The sequence below is a fragment of the Lissotriton vulgaris genome, chromosome 1_1 (genome assembly GCF_964263255.1).
Source record: "Lissotriton vulgaris chromosome 1_1, aLisVul1.2, whole genome shotgun sequence".
NCBI lineage: Eukaryota > Metazoa > Chordata > Amphibia > Caudata > Salamandridae > Lissotriton > Lissotriton vulgaris.
Window position 1 is genome coordinate 2,020,951,935 of NC_141685.1, and position 19,426 is coordinate 2,020,971,360.

At 45.0% G+C, this 19,426-nt stretch overlaps 1 protein-coding gene across 1 annotated transcript in view; it reads right to left on the reverse strand.

The window, feature by feature from the left end:
• The window catches only part of STK38L (serine/threonine kinase 38 like), a 339,803-nt gene that overhangs the window by 9,186 nt on the left and 311,191 nt on the right, over positions 1 to 19,426 (reverse strand). Inside the window, exon 12 of the mRNA XM_086920198.1 lies at positions 16,324 to 16,415. Within this exon, the coding sequence (XP_086776324.1) occupies positions 16,324 to 16,415 (92 nt within the window). The remainder of the gene's footprint in view (positions 1 to 16,323; positions 16,416 to 19,426) is intronic.

A 19,426-nucleotide genomic window follows, 5' to 3' on the forward strand; every position in this document is an offset into this window, starting at 1 on the left:
GATTCATGGTGTTGCTACAACAATACATCTGAGAAATTATTATCTATGCTAGATCATGGACCTTCTACTTTAGGAACTGAATTCACACTAAAAATGGGACAGGTTATTAGCTCACAAGCTACTATTAAGACATCACTATTGGCCTAGTGTGGGTAGACATATTGTTTCAATAAATGCCATAAAAATAAGTAGACTTCTGGAATGCTCAAATGCAGCAAGAAGCAGCAACCCTAAATCTTGTACAGCAAGTGTAATCGTTCCATGGACTGGTAGACCATGTACTTTGAAAAACATTATCAAAACAGCATGTACGTCATCACTGCAGATAAAGACCACAAATGAACTCTAGTTCAGTGGACGCAAACGTTCTCACATTCAGAATAAACAATTTTTCTTTGGCGTATGCAACCCTTGGAAAGGACAGCGAAGGATATCTCCTCCCAGCTTGAAACTCAATGAAACATGAATTTGCAAGAACACATTCTTTGTGAAAATCACATTAAATATAACAGTTGATAAAAAGATTGTAGTATGACTGTTTGAATTAATAGACTTCGCCAAAATGGGAATACAATTTCTCAGCTCTCAAAAGAATGAGATTCTTCATCAAAGTAAATTTCCAATTACCAACAGGGCTAGACAAAGAAGAATTTGGGCCAAATTCCAAATTATCCAATGATCAACCAATACTCTGGATCAGCAATACAGTCAACCATGTAACTGAAATAATCTGCTTAGACTAGAACGCCCTAAACTAGAGGTCTGTGTGCAGCCGCTTCAATACTTTGCAGAAAGCAAATCGGTACAGGATTCTCAAAGACTACAATTTCAGACCAAAGGCTTCATGCTAAGCAGTAAGAGTATGAAGGTATTCTTATTTCCAATTAAAGAATACGGCTGCTGCTCTATGTTGAGGACCCTGCCCTAAACCTCTTGTAGAAGTTGTACCTTTGGCAAGTGTACAAGTGTATGATTCATGTAGTGACTGAAATCGTTATTATGCATCACTAAGGGTAACAAAAATATATATATATATATTTAACCTACTGGCGGTCGCCGGTAGGTAGTTATTGTTAGGACCCCGTTTCATTAGGAAAAGCATTTTTTATTTTGTTTGTGTGTGTGTGTATGTATATGTATATATATATATTTTTTTTTAGCATAGGCACTGAACACCCACATCCAATGTTTGATTGGGGAGATATGGTTGGTGGCAAAGGGCCGGACTTTTATGAGATGTTGGGTGATTCACTGAGAGGCTTAACACTCATTTGGGTATTTCACCATACAAGTCTGGTTCTACAAGGGAAGAGGTTGGTGGGTGGAATTTTCTCAAATTTGCATGATAAACTGGACCTACACAGGATTGGATGCTCCTTGCTTTTTCACATAATACAGTGAAATACTCTATCGCAGCAACCTTCAATTGGAGCAGCACCAACTTGATGACATACAACATCCTTAATTAAACAATGCCCCTTAGGTCATGAAGCAGCAAATAGTGATCTCAAACTGATCGACCAAAGAATATGTAGAGATCCTGAATTATGGAGGCTGGATTTGAGGACTCTTAGTACAATTGATTTCTTATTTTCTCTTGTTTGCTTTGCAAGGCACTAATGATTTATGGGGGTGGGATGAGGTGGAGGGGGTTTGTGAATGTGTTGAGGAGCTAGTCCTCGCCCCAACATTATTGAATTCAAAGACACTAGATTAATTCTTACATTGTGAATGATCTAGCATGACAATTCATCTTAAAGATAAAAAGACACTCCCTATCAATGTGTGGGGGACAATAACAATTAGGCTTTCATTTCACTGCTTCAGGATATATGATCAATCTTAATACAATAGAAAATCACAGCGTACATACCCAACAATGCGGTGGTTCTTCTTTTAAAGTGAGAAGTAAGATCTTACATTGGCCCTCATAATAAACATTGTTAAAATGAAAACGCTTCTCCACTGCTAAGAAACACTTTTTTTTACAATGATGAAAAAGTTGACGAATATAAAAAGAATGTATGGGACTCAGGTTACAATGCAAAGCTCTCTTTAGATTGAAAAAAATCCTACTGAGAAGGGAAAAAAAGGTGCATGTGCAAAAACACATTTCCCTAAAATTCACACATGAGGAATGTTGTGGAATGTTCTTTTTAAGAAAATGTACTTTTGAGTAAGTGTTAGGCACTGGAGAATGCAAGGAACTCTATGAATGTCTAAGAATCTCTAGAGTCATTTGTAAATCCCTGAAATATGCAAACTCATAAAAGTAAACCTATTGGAGCAAAGTTCTGATTTTGCTGCTCCGAGTGCTGCAAACAAGGCGTACACTGTTTAGACAGTCAAGTGTTTAGTTAAAAACTGTTTAAAGTGTTAGACTGGAGTTGGAACTTTTCAGCAGTACTAACATGTGGGGCAGTGTGGTTCCACCCCGGAAATTACATGGGGAGCCTACACAGGTGCTACTCCAGCACTGTACTCAATTGATTTTGAGAGTGCCCACACCCCCAGATGCAGAACCACAAAAGTATGTTGGTGCGACTAGTGATCAAATTCCTTGACTCTCAGAATGGGAAGGATGCAAGAGTCAGTGAGGATTCTGCAGCTAGACAGTCTCTCTACCAGATAAAGCGTTAACAAAGGTAAATACGGACTATGTTACTTAACCTGTGAGTATCTATTCGTAGAGTGCAGTGCTACACATTCACATGCTATGCATACTTCTGCCATCTAGTGTTGGGGCCGGGACTCTGCAAGTTGTTTTTCCTTGAGGAAGTTTTATGATCTGCAAGGTCTGTCTTCCCCTCTAGGTACTGCGCATGTTCAACTGCTTCTTTGTTAGATAATGTTTTTTCCCCCATGTCCTATAGAGAGGGAGGATATAGTCTGCTAAGTTAGCTTTGCTGTTAACAAGCTGTATTTGTGTGTATATTTCACATCATTTAATACTGTCCGCGGAAGCTGGAGGGTGCATGTGAATCTGCAGCACTACACGCTAATAGATGCTTACAGGGTAAGCAACATATTCCACTCGTAGCATTTGTGTGTTGGCTGCAGATACTATGCTATGCATTGACTGTACAGCAGTACCCCTATCTCTGTGGTTTTAAGGCATGAGATGGAGCGTTTGTTTGAAATAATGTTCGGACGGTTTGTCCATCTAGAGCCTGTTGTCTGGCTTGTACATCCACACAATAATGTTTTGTTAAAGTGTGTGGATGTATCAGTGTTGCTGTTTTGCAAATCTCAATGAGAGGGATATTTCACAGAAAAGCCATTGTTGCTCACGTTTTTCTTGTTGAATTAGCCCTCGGCATGGTTGTTAATGTTCTTTTAGCTTTGGCATAGTAAATGTGTATACATTTGACTATCCATCGTGCTATTCCTGATTTTGAGATAGCATTACCTTTGTATGGATTCCAGAAAGATACAAACAGCTGTGTTTTTCTGATTGGCTTTGTACTTTAAAAATACAACAGAAGTGCATGTTTAACATCAAGTGTATGTAACTCACATTCTGCTAAAGTTTCTAATTTTAGGAAGAAAACTGGTAACTCCAAAGTTTTATTTAAGTGGAAAAGCAATACAACTTTTGGTAAGAACTTTGGGTTTGCGCGTAAACTCACTTGATCTGGGAAAACTTGAAAATATGGTTCTTCAATTGTGCGCGCAAGTATTTCGCTGAATCTTCGTAGGGAGGTTATTGCTAGTAGGAGAGCCACCTTCCACATTAAGAATTGTATTTCACAGTTATGTAGTGGTTCAAATTGTGGCCCAATGAGTCTTCTTAACACAGTTTTTAAGTTCCATGTGGGTGTACAGGTGGTGTACGAGGTGGAACGACTCTCTTCAATCCTTCCATGAAGGTTTTGATGACAGGAATTCCGAAAAGGGATTGATGCTTCCAGTTTTGTAGATACGCTGCACTGGCTGCTAAATGTAGGCTTATGGAGGTATATGGTAACTGCGCTTTTTGCAAACGTAACAAGTAATGAACTAGTTGTTGTTATGTTGGAGAGGATAGATTAATGTTTTGTGATGCACAACAGTGAACAAAATGTTCCATTAAGCAGTATTGCATGGTTTTGTGGTTTGCCTTCTGGCCTCTTAAAATTGACATGCATTTTGTAGATAGGTTTGAGTATCCAACTTTATGAATTCAGGAGCCAGGCTGCAAGACTGAGCTGTTGAGTGTTTGGATGTCTCCCCTGATGATAATTGGGTAGCTTCTTGTGAGGTACTAGGGATTGCTCTAGTAGTGTTGTGTACCATGATTGCCGAGCCCATTTGGAAGCTATGAGTAACAAGGTTAATGAAGTCCATCTGAGTTTCCTGACCATGTATGGAATGAATAAGTGGGAGAGGCGGAAAAGTGTAAGCAAACATCCCTGACCAATTCATTAACAGTGCATTCCCTTTGGATTGAGGATGTAGGTGTCTGGATGCGGAGCTTTGGCATTTTGAGTTTTCTACAGTGGCAAAGAGATCGATTGTTGGGGTTCCCCACTACTGCAAGTATTGTTGTAGTAACTGACTGTGTAATTCCCACTCGTGAACTTGTTGCTGTGTCCTGCTTAGCAGGTATGCAATGGAGTAGCCCTATCCTGGTATGTATTGTGCTAGGAGGTGGGCTTTGTGACTGTTTGCCCATTTCCATATGGTCTGTGCTAGGTGTGACAATTGAATGGAATGGGTCCCTCCCTGTTTCTGAATGTAAGCTGTTGCTGTCATGTTCGTGGGAGGAAATGTTTTCCTGTAATGTTTGGTAGGAATGCTTTGACAGCCATTTAAATGGCTAACCGTTCCAGCATGTTGATGTGTAATATCTGTTGATGTGTAATATCTGTTCTTGTGCGGTCCAGTGTCCCTAAACCACAATGTCCTTCAAATGAGCCCCTTAACCATGAGTGATGCATTGGTTGTGATTGTCACTTGCGGGATTGGGTCCTTAAAGGCTTTACCTTTCAGTATGTTTGAGGTGTTCCACCATTGTAGTGCCTGATGGACCTTGGCTAAAAACCAACTCTACATAGTCCATGTTGCCCCCGCTTGTGACCATTGGGATGCTAAACACTCTTGGAGGGGGTCTCATGCGTTCACTTGCATGAAACACTATTGCTGTGCATGAAGACATCATTCCTAGAAGGCACATCACTATTTTGACTGGTACGTGACAATATGTCTGAAAAAGTACCAGTTAGTCCTGGAAATTGAGAACTCTTTGTGGATTGGGGTATGCTGTCCACGATTCTGAATTAAGTATCGCTCCAAGGTAGGTCTGTGTTTGGATCGGTTGGAGATGGGATTTTGTTGCATTGATTGTAAAGCCCAATTTGTGTAATATGTTTGTTGTGCTTAGAGTGTCTGAGACATTTGGCTTTGGTTGGACTCTTGATCAGACAATCGTCTAAACATGGAAAAACTGGTATGATATTTTACTGCTACTACAGCAAGGCATTTTGTGCTCACCCTTGGGGCGGCTGTTACCCTGGACTGTAGAACTTTGAATAGATAGTGACATCCACTTACCACAAACCGTAGGGTACTTACGATGTGCTAGGTGGATTGGGATGTGGAAGAATGCGTCTTTCAGACATAACACAATCATAAAATCACCCTCTTCTAGTAGTGGTATTATTTCCTGCAATGTCACCATATGGAAGTGTTATGACAGTATGTATCGATTGAGGGGGCGTAGGTGCAGAATGGGTCGTAGTGAGCCATCCTTTTTTGGTATGAGGAAATAAAGGGTTTAGACTCCCTTGTTAAGATGTTTCCTTGAGACAGGTTCAATGGCCCCTTTTAGAAACAATGCCTTTACTTCTTTCATCAGTACATCTAGATGCTGTGGATTTGGAGGGGGGAGGGGGGGGGGGGAAGAGTGTGGGCAAGTCACCGTTTAGGTGACCCCTGATGTATATAGGGTCAGTTGTTGACTGTCTATATTTCCTTTCAATGCAAGGTGTTGAGACCCTGGATTTGACCGAGTCTTTGAAGAGGTCTTTTGATACATTCAGTACAGATCCTATCACAGGCAAGTATTATATACAGTGAACTCCGTGTGCAATAGTTTCGCAACTAAGAAATCCATTTGCTCCTCAGTGGTGCACATTGGGACTTACGGCACTCCACCGTTCTCTGATTGACACTGTGACAGGAGGGGGTGTCATCCGGAGGTGATAGCTCTGATGGAACTGGTGGTTCCATATCTGCGTCAGGGAGAATCACGTCGTAGTCATCCCACGGGTTTGTGGTGTGGGTGGTGGGTGTCTTGTGTCCCTTGTGAATCTGTGTCTGGGATAGCCCCCTCTTCTTCACGTGGAGAGGGTGGTTGTTTTTGTAGGGATCCAGATGTGCTCTAGTGTCACCTTCTTTGGTGAAGGTAGTTGCAGATCCTGCTCTTGTGCCTGTGCTTTGACAGTCTCTACATTTTTCTGCACGAATCAGTGAAGTCCCTCAAAAACTATGCCCAGTTCCTCAGTTGGCATAGAAGATTGTGTCTTTTGTTACTTTGGATCCGGTGCAGTGTCCTCAGAAACTGTATGTGGTTTTGTAACCTCAAATGTATGGCACTTCAGTCCCTACGCCTGGCTCAGGTCCACTAGCTTCTATGGAGATGTTCTATCGACCCTTTTGGACATGCCCTTTGATGGCTTTTGCCTATTTGGCGACAAGGCGGATAACGCGCTTGAGCGTTTCAAGGACTCTAGGGCTACGGCAAGATCCTTGGGCTTCGCTGCCACCTTTTGTCCCATGCAGTCTGCCGTACACCCCTTTCGTGGCTATGGAAGGGGTGCCCCACCACGCTCCACCCAGGACCACAGGCCTGAGAAAGCTACCCAGCCTCTGCGCGGTCGGGGACGTGGGACCCAACGTCATGTGTCTGGGGGGGGACAGCAGGCGGGCCCAGTCCACCAATGCCCCCCTGCAGCAGCCTGCTAGCCTTCCTAGTCCAACATTTAAGGGCCACCAGTTGCCAGTGGGCGGCAGGATCCGCCATCACCTCCCCCACTGGCATACCATCACGTCAGGCAGGTGGGTTTTGCAGATAGTCCGAAGGAGCTACTCCCTCCCCTTCGAGACTACCCCTACCTCCAGGCCACCAACACTCCATCACATGTCGGAGGATCATTTGGCCCTTCTCCGCCAGGAAGTTATGGCTCTTTTGGCCAAGGGAGCTATCGAACATGTCCCTGTGCCAGAAGTAGGTTGTGGTTGCTACTCTCACTACTTCCTGGTACCCAAGAAGGACAAAGGCCTGCATCTGGTCTTAGACCTCAGGGACATCAACCACTTCCTCTGGAAGGAGTAGTTCAAGATGTTAACTTTGGCTCAGGTCTTGTCTGCCCGCAACCCTGGAGACTGGATGGTAGCATTGGACTTGCAGGACGCTTACTTTCACATCCCTGTCTTGCCTGCCTACGGGCGTTCCCTACGGTTCACAGTAGGCCACAAGCATTTTCAGTTTACTGTGCTCCTGTTTGACCTTACCAGCAATCCTCGGGTGTTCACGAAAGTGATGGCTGCGGTCGCAGCTCATCTGTGCAGATCAGGGGTTCCAGTCTTTCCCTATCTCGAAGACTGGCTGTTGGTGGAGGGCTCGCCCTAGACTGTCGACTCCCACCTCTAGACTACAGCGGACCTCCTGCATTCACTGGGGTACACCATCTCTGGCCGGAGTCGCACTGGATTACCTCTCAGAAACTCCTTTTCATAAGAGCGATTCTGGACACGGCACAGTTTCGGGTCTTTCCTCCCAAGCAGCGAGTCCGGGACATTCGGGCTATGATACCGATGTTTCAGCCTTTATCCTGGATTTCGGTTAGAATGACCCTGAGGCTGCTGGGCCTTATGGCCTCTTGCTGGTGGATTATGCCAGATGGGATATGTAGGCTGTGCAGTGGGTCCTAAAGTTCCAGTGGGCGTGGCATCAGGGGGATCTTTCCAATGTCGGCCAATCTCGCCGGCAGCGGGTTTGAAATGCCATTGCAGTGGTGGCTCACAATCAGGATTGGATCAGCAGCAGATCCCTCTCCCTTCCCCAACCAGAGTTCACAGTAGTGACTAATGCATCACTGCTGGGATGGGGCGGACCCATGGGGGAGGTGGAGATCAGAGGCCTCACGTCTCTGGCTGGACTACACATAAGCCTTCTGGAGCTCTGTGCGATACGTCTTGCACTGAAGGCATTCCTTCCCTCTGAGGATGAGTGGTGCAGGTGTTCACAGACAACACCACCGCCATGTGGTACTGCAACAAACAGGGCAGGGTGGGTCATGGACCCTATGTCAAGAGGCTCTTTTCCTTTGGACATGGCTGGAACATCAGGGCATATCCCTGGTGGTTCAACACCTGGCAGGTTCCCTGAACGCCAGGGCAGACGAACTCGGCCGCTGGTGCATGGTGGACCACAAATGTCGTATTCAGTCGGAGGTGGTGCAAGGTTTCTTTCAGCAGTGGGGAGAGCCTAGGTTAGATCTGTTCGCTACCGAAGAGAACGTGCAATGTCAGAGGTTCTGCACTTCGGAGTTTCCAAGGCAGCACTCACTCGGCGATGCCTTTCGTCGCGAGTGGAATTGCGGCCTCCTGTACACCTTTCCGCCTGTACCACTTATGCCCAGAGTGCTGAAGAAGATCAAGTGTGACCGGGCCCAAGTAATTCTGGTGGCTTCGGACTGGGCACGAAGAGTCTGGTACCCAGAGCGCTTGAGCATGGCCATCGATCCTCCAATCAGACTGCCGCTTCGGGAGGATCTTCTATGCAGCAGCAGGGGACGGTCCTCCACCCAAACCTGTCCAGTCTGCGCCTCCTTGCGTGGAGATTGAGCAGCAACAATTGGGAGCTTTCGACCTTCCTCCCGAAGTCTATAATGTCACCTTGGCAGCCAGGCGTCCCTCCACTAAAACTGTATTTGCCTGTAGATGGTACAAATTTGTGGCATGGTGCACAGCAAAGGCTGTGGATCCCCTTTTTGTCCCTCTTTCTGAGATTCTCCTCTTCATCTTTCTTTGGCCCAGCAGGGCTCTGCTCCGCACTCTGAAAGGCTATCTTTCAGCCATTTCGGCCTTTCTTTGCCTTCCTGACCAGCCTTCTCTTTTCAAGTCCCCAAATGTTAATAGATTTCTGAAGGGCATTACTTATCTCTTTCCTCCTTCTCCTTTCCTAATGCCCCATTGGGACTTGAATCTTGTACTCACTTATCGCATGTGTGCTCCCTTTGAGCCACTACATAATTGTCCTCTTTGTCTCCTTACTTTGAAGACTGCTTTCTTGCTTGCCATCACCTCTGCTCGCAGGGTTAGTGAGGTTCAAGCCTTATCTTCCAGGCCTCCCTTTCTTGCTGTCCGTCCGGACAAAGTAGTCCTCAGTACTAAGCCCTCTTTTCTGCCAAAACTGCTTACCTCTTCCCACATAGCTCAGACCATCACATTGTCCACCCTCTTCCCGCCTCCACACCCTTCAAAAAGAGGGGGAGAGATTCCACCATCTGGATCCAAAATGTGCACGGTCTTTCTACCTTGACCACACTAAAGACTTCCGGGTGGACGATCAACTCTTCGGGATATGTGGGCGCCAAGAAAGGTCGGGCAGGGCTCAAATGTGCCATCTCTCGATGGGTCGTCCTATGCATTAAGATCTGTTATTCTTTGGCTAAAAAGGACCCTCCAGTAGGACTGCACACCCACTCTTCCAGGGCGACTGCAGCTACTACTGCTTTGGGACGTGGAGTTCCGCTGGTTACATCTGCCAGGCAGCCACTTGGGCATCCCTACACAAGTTTACTAAGCATTACTGCCTGGACAGCCAAGTCGTAGGGACGTTTTTTTCGGCCGTTCTGTTCTCCAGGACTTCCTGGTGTAAACTTAGTTCACAGACCCACCTCCGGGGTAGGTATTGCAGGGGTATCTATACTAAGGTAAGGAATCTATAACTAATGGTCTCTTTCAGATGAACGAGTTACTTACCTTTGGTAACGATGTATCTAAGAGACATACATTAGTTATAGATTCCTTACTGCCTCACTCATCCTCTCCATTCTGCGAACTGACTTCTAGGGATAGGGACTCCCTTATAAGGCCCTAGTTTTGTGCACCTGTGGTAAGTGTCTTGCATGGCTCAGCACTTTTGGCATGGAAAGTTGTGTCAGAACTGACGTCAGCATGCAGGGAGGGTGTCTAAGTAGACACCGCAACGTCATACCGGCTACCGTGATGAACGCAGAGTCGACCGATGCCACCTCCCGGCACACAGGGGTACAACTATGAAAAAATGTATCCATATCCAGTCTGACACCTGGGGGTAATTCTAAGGTAAGGAATCTATAACTAATGATGTCTCTTACAGATAAATCGTTACCAAAGTCAAGTAATTTGTTCAACAACACAGACGTCACATCAAATACAACAACGGCAAGCAGAACCGACCGACGCCACCTACCGGTGGTCTAAGGTAAGGAATCTATAACTAATGATGTCTCTTACAGATAAATCGTTACCAAAGTCAAGTAATTTGTTCAACAACACAGACGTCACATCAAATACAACAACGGCAAGCAGAACCGACCGACGCCACCTACCGGCGCACAGGCGTACTTGCTAAGAAAAATCTTCCCAACCCAGCCTGATGCCTGGAAGTTCAAAGGTAAGGAATCTACAGCTAGATCATGTCTCTACCAGATAAGCCATTACCGAAGGTAAGTAAATTGTCCTTTTTGTCGGTTGCTGGATCAGCCATCATTGTTTAAGTGTTTAGTTGTTATGCAGGTTTACAATATTTATTTCCTCCCTCTCCTTTTGTTATTCCATAGTGGGACCTTACTTTCGTCCTTATGTTTCTGATATGCACTCCCTTTGAATCGCTTCACAGCTGCCCCTTGAAGCTTCTTTCCCACAGGACAGTGTTCCTCTTCCCCTTAACATTGGCACAGCTTGTGGAAATTCAAGCTTTGTCTCATCACACCGTACACCACCTTCTTTCCAGACGATGTGGTTTAATGAATACCAGCATCTTTCTTTCCTAAGGTTGTGATCGCCTCACCCCCTTAAGGAGGAGGACAGACTCCATTACTTAGACCTCAAGGGAGCACTGAGCTTTGACATAGATCGTGCCAAAGAACAACAGGTGGGCGATCAGCTCTTCTCTGTAAGAAAATAAGGCACAGCTTTTAAAAAAGAACCATCTCCCAGAGGATTGTGCTCTGCATTAAGATCTGCTAGACACTGTCTACGAATCAGCCTAAGGAAGGATTGCATGCTCATTCTACCAGGCCCAAAGCTGCTGCCATTGTATTGGCACACTGAGTCCCTACTGTGGGCATTTTCCACGAGGATACACGGGCATCCCTACATATGTTCACAAAGCCTTATTGCCTGGACAAACAAGATTGCAGAGAGGCATTGTGCCTGCTTGGTCACGCAGGACGTTCTGAAGCTCTTGAAGTTTCGACATCTACACCGCTTACGGTAAAGAAAAATAAACCAGAGAACCAGTGAACTTCATCCAACGGATCGGGCACACCGGGAAGCGACTACCTAGCGAGCTACACACCCATGCCAGTTGAGAATTCATGTCTTCGGGTGATGGATGCGAAGAAAGACTTTTTCTGATGGTGCCTTTGGTGCAGGGTCAAGTACGGACACTCTAACACTTTCGAGGTGTATAATCTGAATTATCCCCAGGGCACAAAGAAGACAAGTGCACAGCCTGCGCATTGTTTAAAGACAAAAAGACACTTCAGATCTGAAGGGATAGTCGCCTTGCAAATACCATGGAGCTGACAGCAGAGGCTGAGTTCTCGCATGACATTGAGGAAGAAATCAAGGCTGGTGCACCAACAGGAGGTGGGCTAGTCATTGCCAGTCCCCACTATGTCACCTCCAATTTGTCCTATGGTGATAAACAAGCTCTGGTACATGTTGAGGGGCCTACATCACCGCTGCGGATTCCTGTCTCTGGACCAAGGTGACTCCACGTACCATGAGTACTGTTGACAATTTGCCAAGACCATCTTACAAACACACCTCCCCACCACTCCACGGTGCACCACATCCCTCAGGCTCAGGTCTACACCGGAAGCGTGCCTCGAAGCCGAGAAAGGACGAGAACATTCTTGATCCAAGTTGAGCGACAAGGCCACATCATGGGGACGACTTCAGCAACACATCAGCACGGAAGCATAGGTCTGCACCGACAAGCTACCTTTACTGACGGCAAAAAGGCTTTCAGTCCCAGTCGGATCGCCCGAAGCTCCAACAAACTGATATGGAGCTTGGCTTCCGCCGGAGACCAGAGTCCTCTGATCGCCACCACCCCCAGATGGCCACCCATTTCCCAGAAGGGACACATCTGTCACTACTGTGAGATCTGGGTAAGGAAGAATGAGGGGTCTGCCCTTGAACCAATCGCTGTCTGTTAGCCACCACTGCAGGTCTCTCGCAGTGCCCTCTGACATCTGAACCAGGTCGGTGAGATTCCCTCAATGCAGTGTCCACTGGAACTTCAGATCCCACTGCAGAGCCCGCATGTGCCACCAGCATGTCTTTTCTATTACTGGGGGTGGAGGGGTGGGGGACAGCTTCTGTGTTTTTTTTTACTCCTGGGGCCATTTTGTGGATAGGACGCACTTTTCTTGTTTGCGCCATGGCACACCTCGCAAAAGGAAGAAGGACAGTATGCCATTTTTCACTGGAATGCACTGCCCCCAGGTCAGCTGCAAACTTGCGCTGCCGTAGGGGCAGCACATTCAAGTGAAATACAGAGAAGCTGCTTAAAAGCTGATCTGTGTTTTTAATGGGGGATTAGAAATCCCTTTGCAGCTGGATGCTGTGAGTGACTGCACCCACCTGTAGAGGGATGTCGGGATACTCCATCCCCCCTCACCTCATCCCACCCCAACCCCACCCCCCAGAGAACTGCCTTTAGGAGGCACACTTTTACCTCTACACCCATGTCGGTAATATGGTGGGGCAGAGACAAAGTGATTTCCTCATTCGTATAGGTCAACACTCCCATGCAAATAAGGGGCATGCTCTGTCATGACAGCACTGGTGCAACATGTGCGCAAGCACGAACTGTATTACAGACGAGGGCACACAAGCGTCTGCGGCACTTTCTGTAATCCATTGTGCCCCTGGGGTGCTCAAAGAGCCACACATTCCCGTTGTGCTTAGAAGATAATGTATAATACAGGCCTGGTAGGTGAATCACTGCTATCGTTATAAGTCTCTTTATGGCCCTTGTCCATATGTCCTGTGTTAGTCTGGATAGCATTTGAGATATTTCCCCACCTAACCCATCTGTTGAGGTAGAACATTGTGTTGTCAGTATGAGCCTGTTCTAACTTCCACTTGATCGGTGACTTAACGGCTTTAAAGATTAGGAAAACAGTCTTGAAGTCCAACACATTTATGCCTTTTAGGTCTTCTGTGGGCTCCGAAGACCCCTGGCATTCAATTTCCCTGTGTGAGATGCATCTGTCATTATGGTGATTAAGCAAATCAGTTGTTTGAAGTAACTGCCTATTGTGATGTTCCTAAGGTTCCACCACTGTACTCTGTGATAACCACAACATCTTGCCAACTCCTAGTGACCAATGTCTCTGTAGACACTCCTGTAGTAATCTCCTGTGCAGCCTTGCATTTGGTATGAGTAGTATGCAGGATACTATCATGCCCATTACCTTCCCCACCATCCTCCATGTCAAAGGATGCCCTTTCTGGAAAAAGGTGAACCTGCTCGGTCTATACTAGGATTTTCTTTGACAGGGAATGCTTTCTCTTTTTGGAAATTCAGCTTGGCCCCTAGGAGTGTCTTTTCCCTTAACAGAGTTGCGAATAACTTTTCCTAGTTTAGTGAGAACCCCAGCCCGTATAACGTTTCCAATACGTTCTTTATGATGTCCTGTAGACCTGTTTGAACGACTTTCCCTTTACCAGCCAATCATTTAGGATAAACAAGATAAACATTGATTTCTTTTCTCCTTGATTGTGCTCCTGCTACTGCAGCAAGACATTTTGGGACCACCTTGGGAGATGATTTTATCTCAAAAGGTACCAGAGTGAATTGGTACTCTATCTTTTCCACAATGAATCTCATGAAAATCTTGTGTGTCATTCATTGACGCATGAAGGTAAGCATCTTTGAGGTCTATTGCTACCAACTAATCGCCTCTTCGTAGATGTGGGTTAACCTCCTGTAGAGCGGTCACCCGAGTACACTCCTTTTCCCTTTCCTCTTTCTAGACCTATTTTGATGCCTTTTAATGCAGCTAATTTGTGGTGTAGTAGATCTAATTTGCTGTGTGTTCTTGGCTTTATTTGGGGCGGTGGCTTCAACAACACTTTGGAGTATTAGTGTTCGGTGAGCTTGAGTATCCTCTTGTCAGAGGTGAGGTGGTTTCATTCCTTGAGGAATGGTCCGATTCTTCCCTTACAGATGTTAAGTATAGGGGAACTTCTGTTCTCGAGTCACTTGCTGGTATGTTTAGCACCTAAATCTACCCCAGAAAACAGGCTACACACCATTTCTGATGGGTACACTAACATTGTGAATATTCCATAGGCATCAGACCAGATACAGAAACTTCAAAGCAGGATTCCTGCGCGTTGGTAGGTGGTATCTTAGGGCTCTGTGCTGACATTGTTCCACTCCTAACTGATTAGTGGAGCAGAAAATAAGTGCCACTGATGTCAGTTGCTTTCTTAGGCTAGTCCACACGCTCATACACAGAGTTCAGCAGCGGTTCACCTACAGAACTGGGAGATTGGTGGGTCAGTGAGAAATCTGAGGTTAGAGTATCCACCAGACAAAGCATTCCCGAAGGTAAGCAATGTGTTTTTCTGATGGATACCTCTAACCGCAAATTGCTCACCTTGTGAATAGATTCCACAGCAGCACAATGCTAGGTGGGTTGGAACTGGCTCACATCAGAGTCTTGCAGGACAGAGTGGGTAAAGGGCCCATCTCAAAGACTAAACTGTTGAGGCAATATTGTTTCGTGAACGTGGGCACCAACACCTACGAAGCTACCTGATAAAAATCATGGACAAGTGCTCTACAAGCCAAATGCAGTGGTACATACTTTAGCTCTGGTGGAATGAGCCAGTAGGCTGCTTATTGGCCAATGAATAGCATATCTTGATGCAGAGCATCATTCGATTTGAGATGAACCGCTTCAGCACTGCCTTTCCCTTTCTTTGCCCCTGCAAACCCCAGAAAAAGCTGATTGTCCACCCAATGTTTCTTGGTGAGATCAATGTAAAACCTGAATTCTCTCTGAGTCCAAACAATGGAGTCTAGCTTCCTTTTCTGAGATAGGAGGTAGAGCACTACACATTTGTAGAATTGCCTTTGTATGTTTCCCATAGTCAGTGTGTTGTGTAATGTACAGATCTTCTCGGGTTCTATATTGCAGAGCTCCATTTCTCATGCAATACACCAACAGGACTGCCATATGCATAGAATAAGCTAGTGTGTCTGAAAATGTTTTCAGGTTCTATGTTTTGTACAGGACTTGCACTGTGACTAGGTCATATTGCTTCCATCTGGACGGTCTGTTTCCCACTAATGCTCATTAATAATAATGGTCCGATAGGTATACTTGCGGGTGGGGAAGGTGGGGGGGGGGGGGGGGGGGAGGATATACTGCATGCTGCTTACACCTGTGCAGGTACATTCCCCAGGATTGTATTACAGCAAATACAAGCATAGGAAATCGTATTCCCCTGTCTTGTTTTGGAACAACATGAGATTCAGGATCCACATTTACCGATCTGCTGCCCTGCACATTGTTTCCGCAGCATTTCAGTTAACTATTTCACTGCTCACTGAAGGTGAGCTGGCAGGTAACATTGATAATTTTGGACTCCCATGCACTCTCTATGTTGGTAATTTATGTGTATTCGGTACAAATGTGTGTGCTCTTGCTTTACATCTGTGTCATGAGTAGAGAGTCTTAATCCCTAAAATAGGCAGCAGGAATAATAAATGGAAAATTAGTGAAATATTAAAGTATTCAGGGTAACATCACAGTTTTGGTGAGGGCCACCCTTTCTGTCGGGTTCAGCTGTAATTTTGTCCAGAGATAAAAAAAAATAAAAAATCAAGGAGTTAATCGGTCTACCATGTTATCTTCAGTGATGTTCTTGTTGTCATGGGCTATCTGGGCATTCAGGTATTTAAATGAGCATGGCCCTCAACTTAATTTTGCCCTTGGTCATTGAACAGTCTATCAGCATCTAATGAATGGAATACGCATATCTTAGATCAGTTAACTTCCAAACAACTAATATTTTTGTCTTTACTTCTCGTCATGCGCTCACCTGGTTGTAAAATATCAGATTCTGGAAATTCATCAAAATTGGAAGTGTCATCAATGCTTTTAATTTCTATAGGAATTGCTGCTGGTCTCTCTCTGCAAATAAAAAAAGAAAGAAATCACTGTCTGAACAACAGGAAAAGAAGTCACTTAGGTTGTATCATTCCTATATACCTCGTCTAACCTAACTGAAGCGGTCAATCAGGGTAAGAATTAAATTTTTAGTTTGTATTCAAGTTACTTTTAAGTAATAGTAACCCTGGAAGCCTAAATAAGGGGGTCATTACGATCGCGGACGGACTTGAGTCCGTCCGCGACCCCAGAGCATGAGGGTAAGTCCGCATGGGCTGCGGCGTTCCCTCTGTGCAGATTAGGATGTGACCGCCTGGGTGGCGGTCACATCCTCTATTTTAACATTGCGGCGGGTGGAGCTTCAAGCTGCACCCGCAGCAATGTTAAAAAAGCATGCACAGCATTTGCGTGCACAAAGCGGCAGGCACCGCGCAGTGCCTGCTGCATTGTGCACGCAAATGCAGGGGGGTACCATAGGTACCCCCCATGTGCACCCCCCACCCCCCACTAGACCTAGGGGGCCCGCAACGGGCCCCCGCAGTGCAGTTACACATGCTTTTCCACGGCGGAAAAGCCGCCGCGGAAAAGCATGTTCAAAAGCACATCCTAATCTGGTTGACGGTGTCTGAGAGACACCGTCACCATTTTAGTGCTTTTCCGCCGCGGTTGTAAGCCAGCCGCGGCGGAAAAGCTGCGGACCTAAACCATGACCCACCAGCCATCCTAATGTGGCGGTGGGTCCTGGTGGGTCCGCGGAGGATTTTCCGCATCCTCCGGGCCGGCGGTGGCTTCCGCCGGCCCGGAGGATGCGGAAAATCCTCCATCGTAATGACCCCCTAAATGTCTGCATACTATGTACAGCTCTTACCAAAACAGATGTACATGCACAATTTAGAATATTCTACTTGGCTTATATTAATGGAGTAGTTTAAACTCTTTTAAAAAATAAACAGATTTTTTTTTAAGTGTCAAAGATTCCTATTGCAGCCACTAATGAATGATTTGATCATTCCTTGAACTGACACTGAAAAAACAAGGTTTCTGGCATAGATCAGAAAAGAATGCAGATTCTGTTCTGAGTGTTTGCAAATTGATGCCACAGACAATACATACGGCAGCTTACAGCGCACAAAACAATGGTACAAAGAATGAGGAATGAAAAGAAGAAAACTGCTAGTTAGCAAAATAGTTTGCAGCTTGTTTGACTGTAGATTGATATGCTGCACACCTTCTTCCCTTTAGTATTGGGTTTGAAATTTTCAACATGTTTTTTCTTTAGTAGTCTTTAGGTTTCGTTTTTAACGTGTGTTGAATCACTCATGGTCATGCCCCTCAAACCCACGATAAACAGGGACACAGATCTTCCTCCATTGGAATAGGTGTTTGCATGCTCCAAAAAATGAATATAATACAAGCTTATGTAAAGCCGTTTTCCGGCCCCTGGAGAGGATAGCAAGTGAATTCAAAATCAAACAAGTGGTAAACGTATAGTTACAGGCAAATAACTTTTACCTTTTGCAGCATGCATATTTATGATTCTCATGGTGTGTATGGTCCGTAAAGCATCACCCTCTTCGAAAGTGATGGCTGGCAGAAATGAGCAGAAGACGAAGCAATCATATGCCTTTGGAGCTATCTAACCAACTTTTTCTGACATATACCGATGGACCAATGTACATAATTTTCTACGACAGGCGGGATAGAAACGCCAGACACAGAGCCTCAAACTAACGCATAACAAGCACGCAGAAGGGACGTGGCGCAAAGCTGGCCCTTCACGCAGTCCATGTTAGGCAAGCGTTCTGGTTGAATAGGGTTCCTATATACCGATGGACCAATGCACATGTTGCTTCTCTTCAAATTTCAGCTAATGGAATTTTTTCCAAATTGTCAGTGTTGCTCCCTTCTTGGTAGCATATTGAGCATGTGCTATAGCTTTAAGTGTTCCATTTGCCCATGCCTAACAATTTTGAATTTTTCGAGCAATCCATCTTTCAATTCATGTCCTGAAAATAGACATGACTTGATGCAGGTGTGCAGATGCGGAAAACAGATGTTTTATCCTTCTGATAGAGTAAAGTAAATTCACCAGAATTACTAATGTGGAGAGATTCCAAAACCTTAGGCCGGTAGTTCCTAACCTTTTAAATTCTGTGGACCCCCACTTAATCTTTACTGGAACCCAGGGACCCCCACTGAATCCTTATTGGAATCCGGGGACTCCCCCACTTAGTAATTACTGGAAGCTTAGGATCCCGGACTAAGCATTATTGATCATTTGCACCGCAAAACAATACATTAAAAAACAAATGAATCAAGCACTCAATATTTAATTCACACTTTTTTTAATCTAAATTTTTATTTTAATAAGAAGGTTGAATCATTTCTAAATTCAACTGAGGCCACTCATCGGCCACTATATTCTGAGCGATGCACTTGCACTGCTCCGATGAATCAATCTTAGGATACAGACTTAACTTTTAGCCTCCAATTTAAAATTCCTTCACATTTACAGAATGTTTTAAATTTAAAAGTACATTTGACTCCTTTATTTATACACGTTATTAATCTGTTAATATTATATAATTTTCTATGACAGGAGGGTTAGTAACGCCAGACAGAGCACCTCAAACTAACGCATAACAAGCATGCACTAGGGACGTGGCTCAAAGCTGGACCCTCACGCAGACCAAGTTAGGCAAACGGTCTGGTTGAATATGTGTTCCAATATACCGCTGGACCAATGCACATGTTGCTTCTCTTCAAATTTCAGCTAATGGAATTTTTCCAAAAACTCCACTGTTGCTCCCTCCTTGGTAGCATACTGAGCATGTGCTATAGCTTTAAGAGTTCCATTTGCCCATGCATAACAATTTAAAATTTATTGAGCCATTCATCTTTCAATTCATGTCCTGAAAATAGTCATGACTTGATGCGGGTGTGCAGATGCGGAAAACAGATGTTTTATCAGTCTGATAGATAAAAGTAAATTCAACAGAATGATTAATGTGGAAAGATTCCAAAACCTAAGGCCA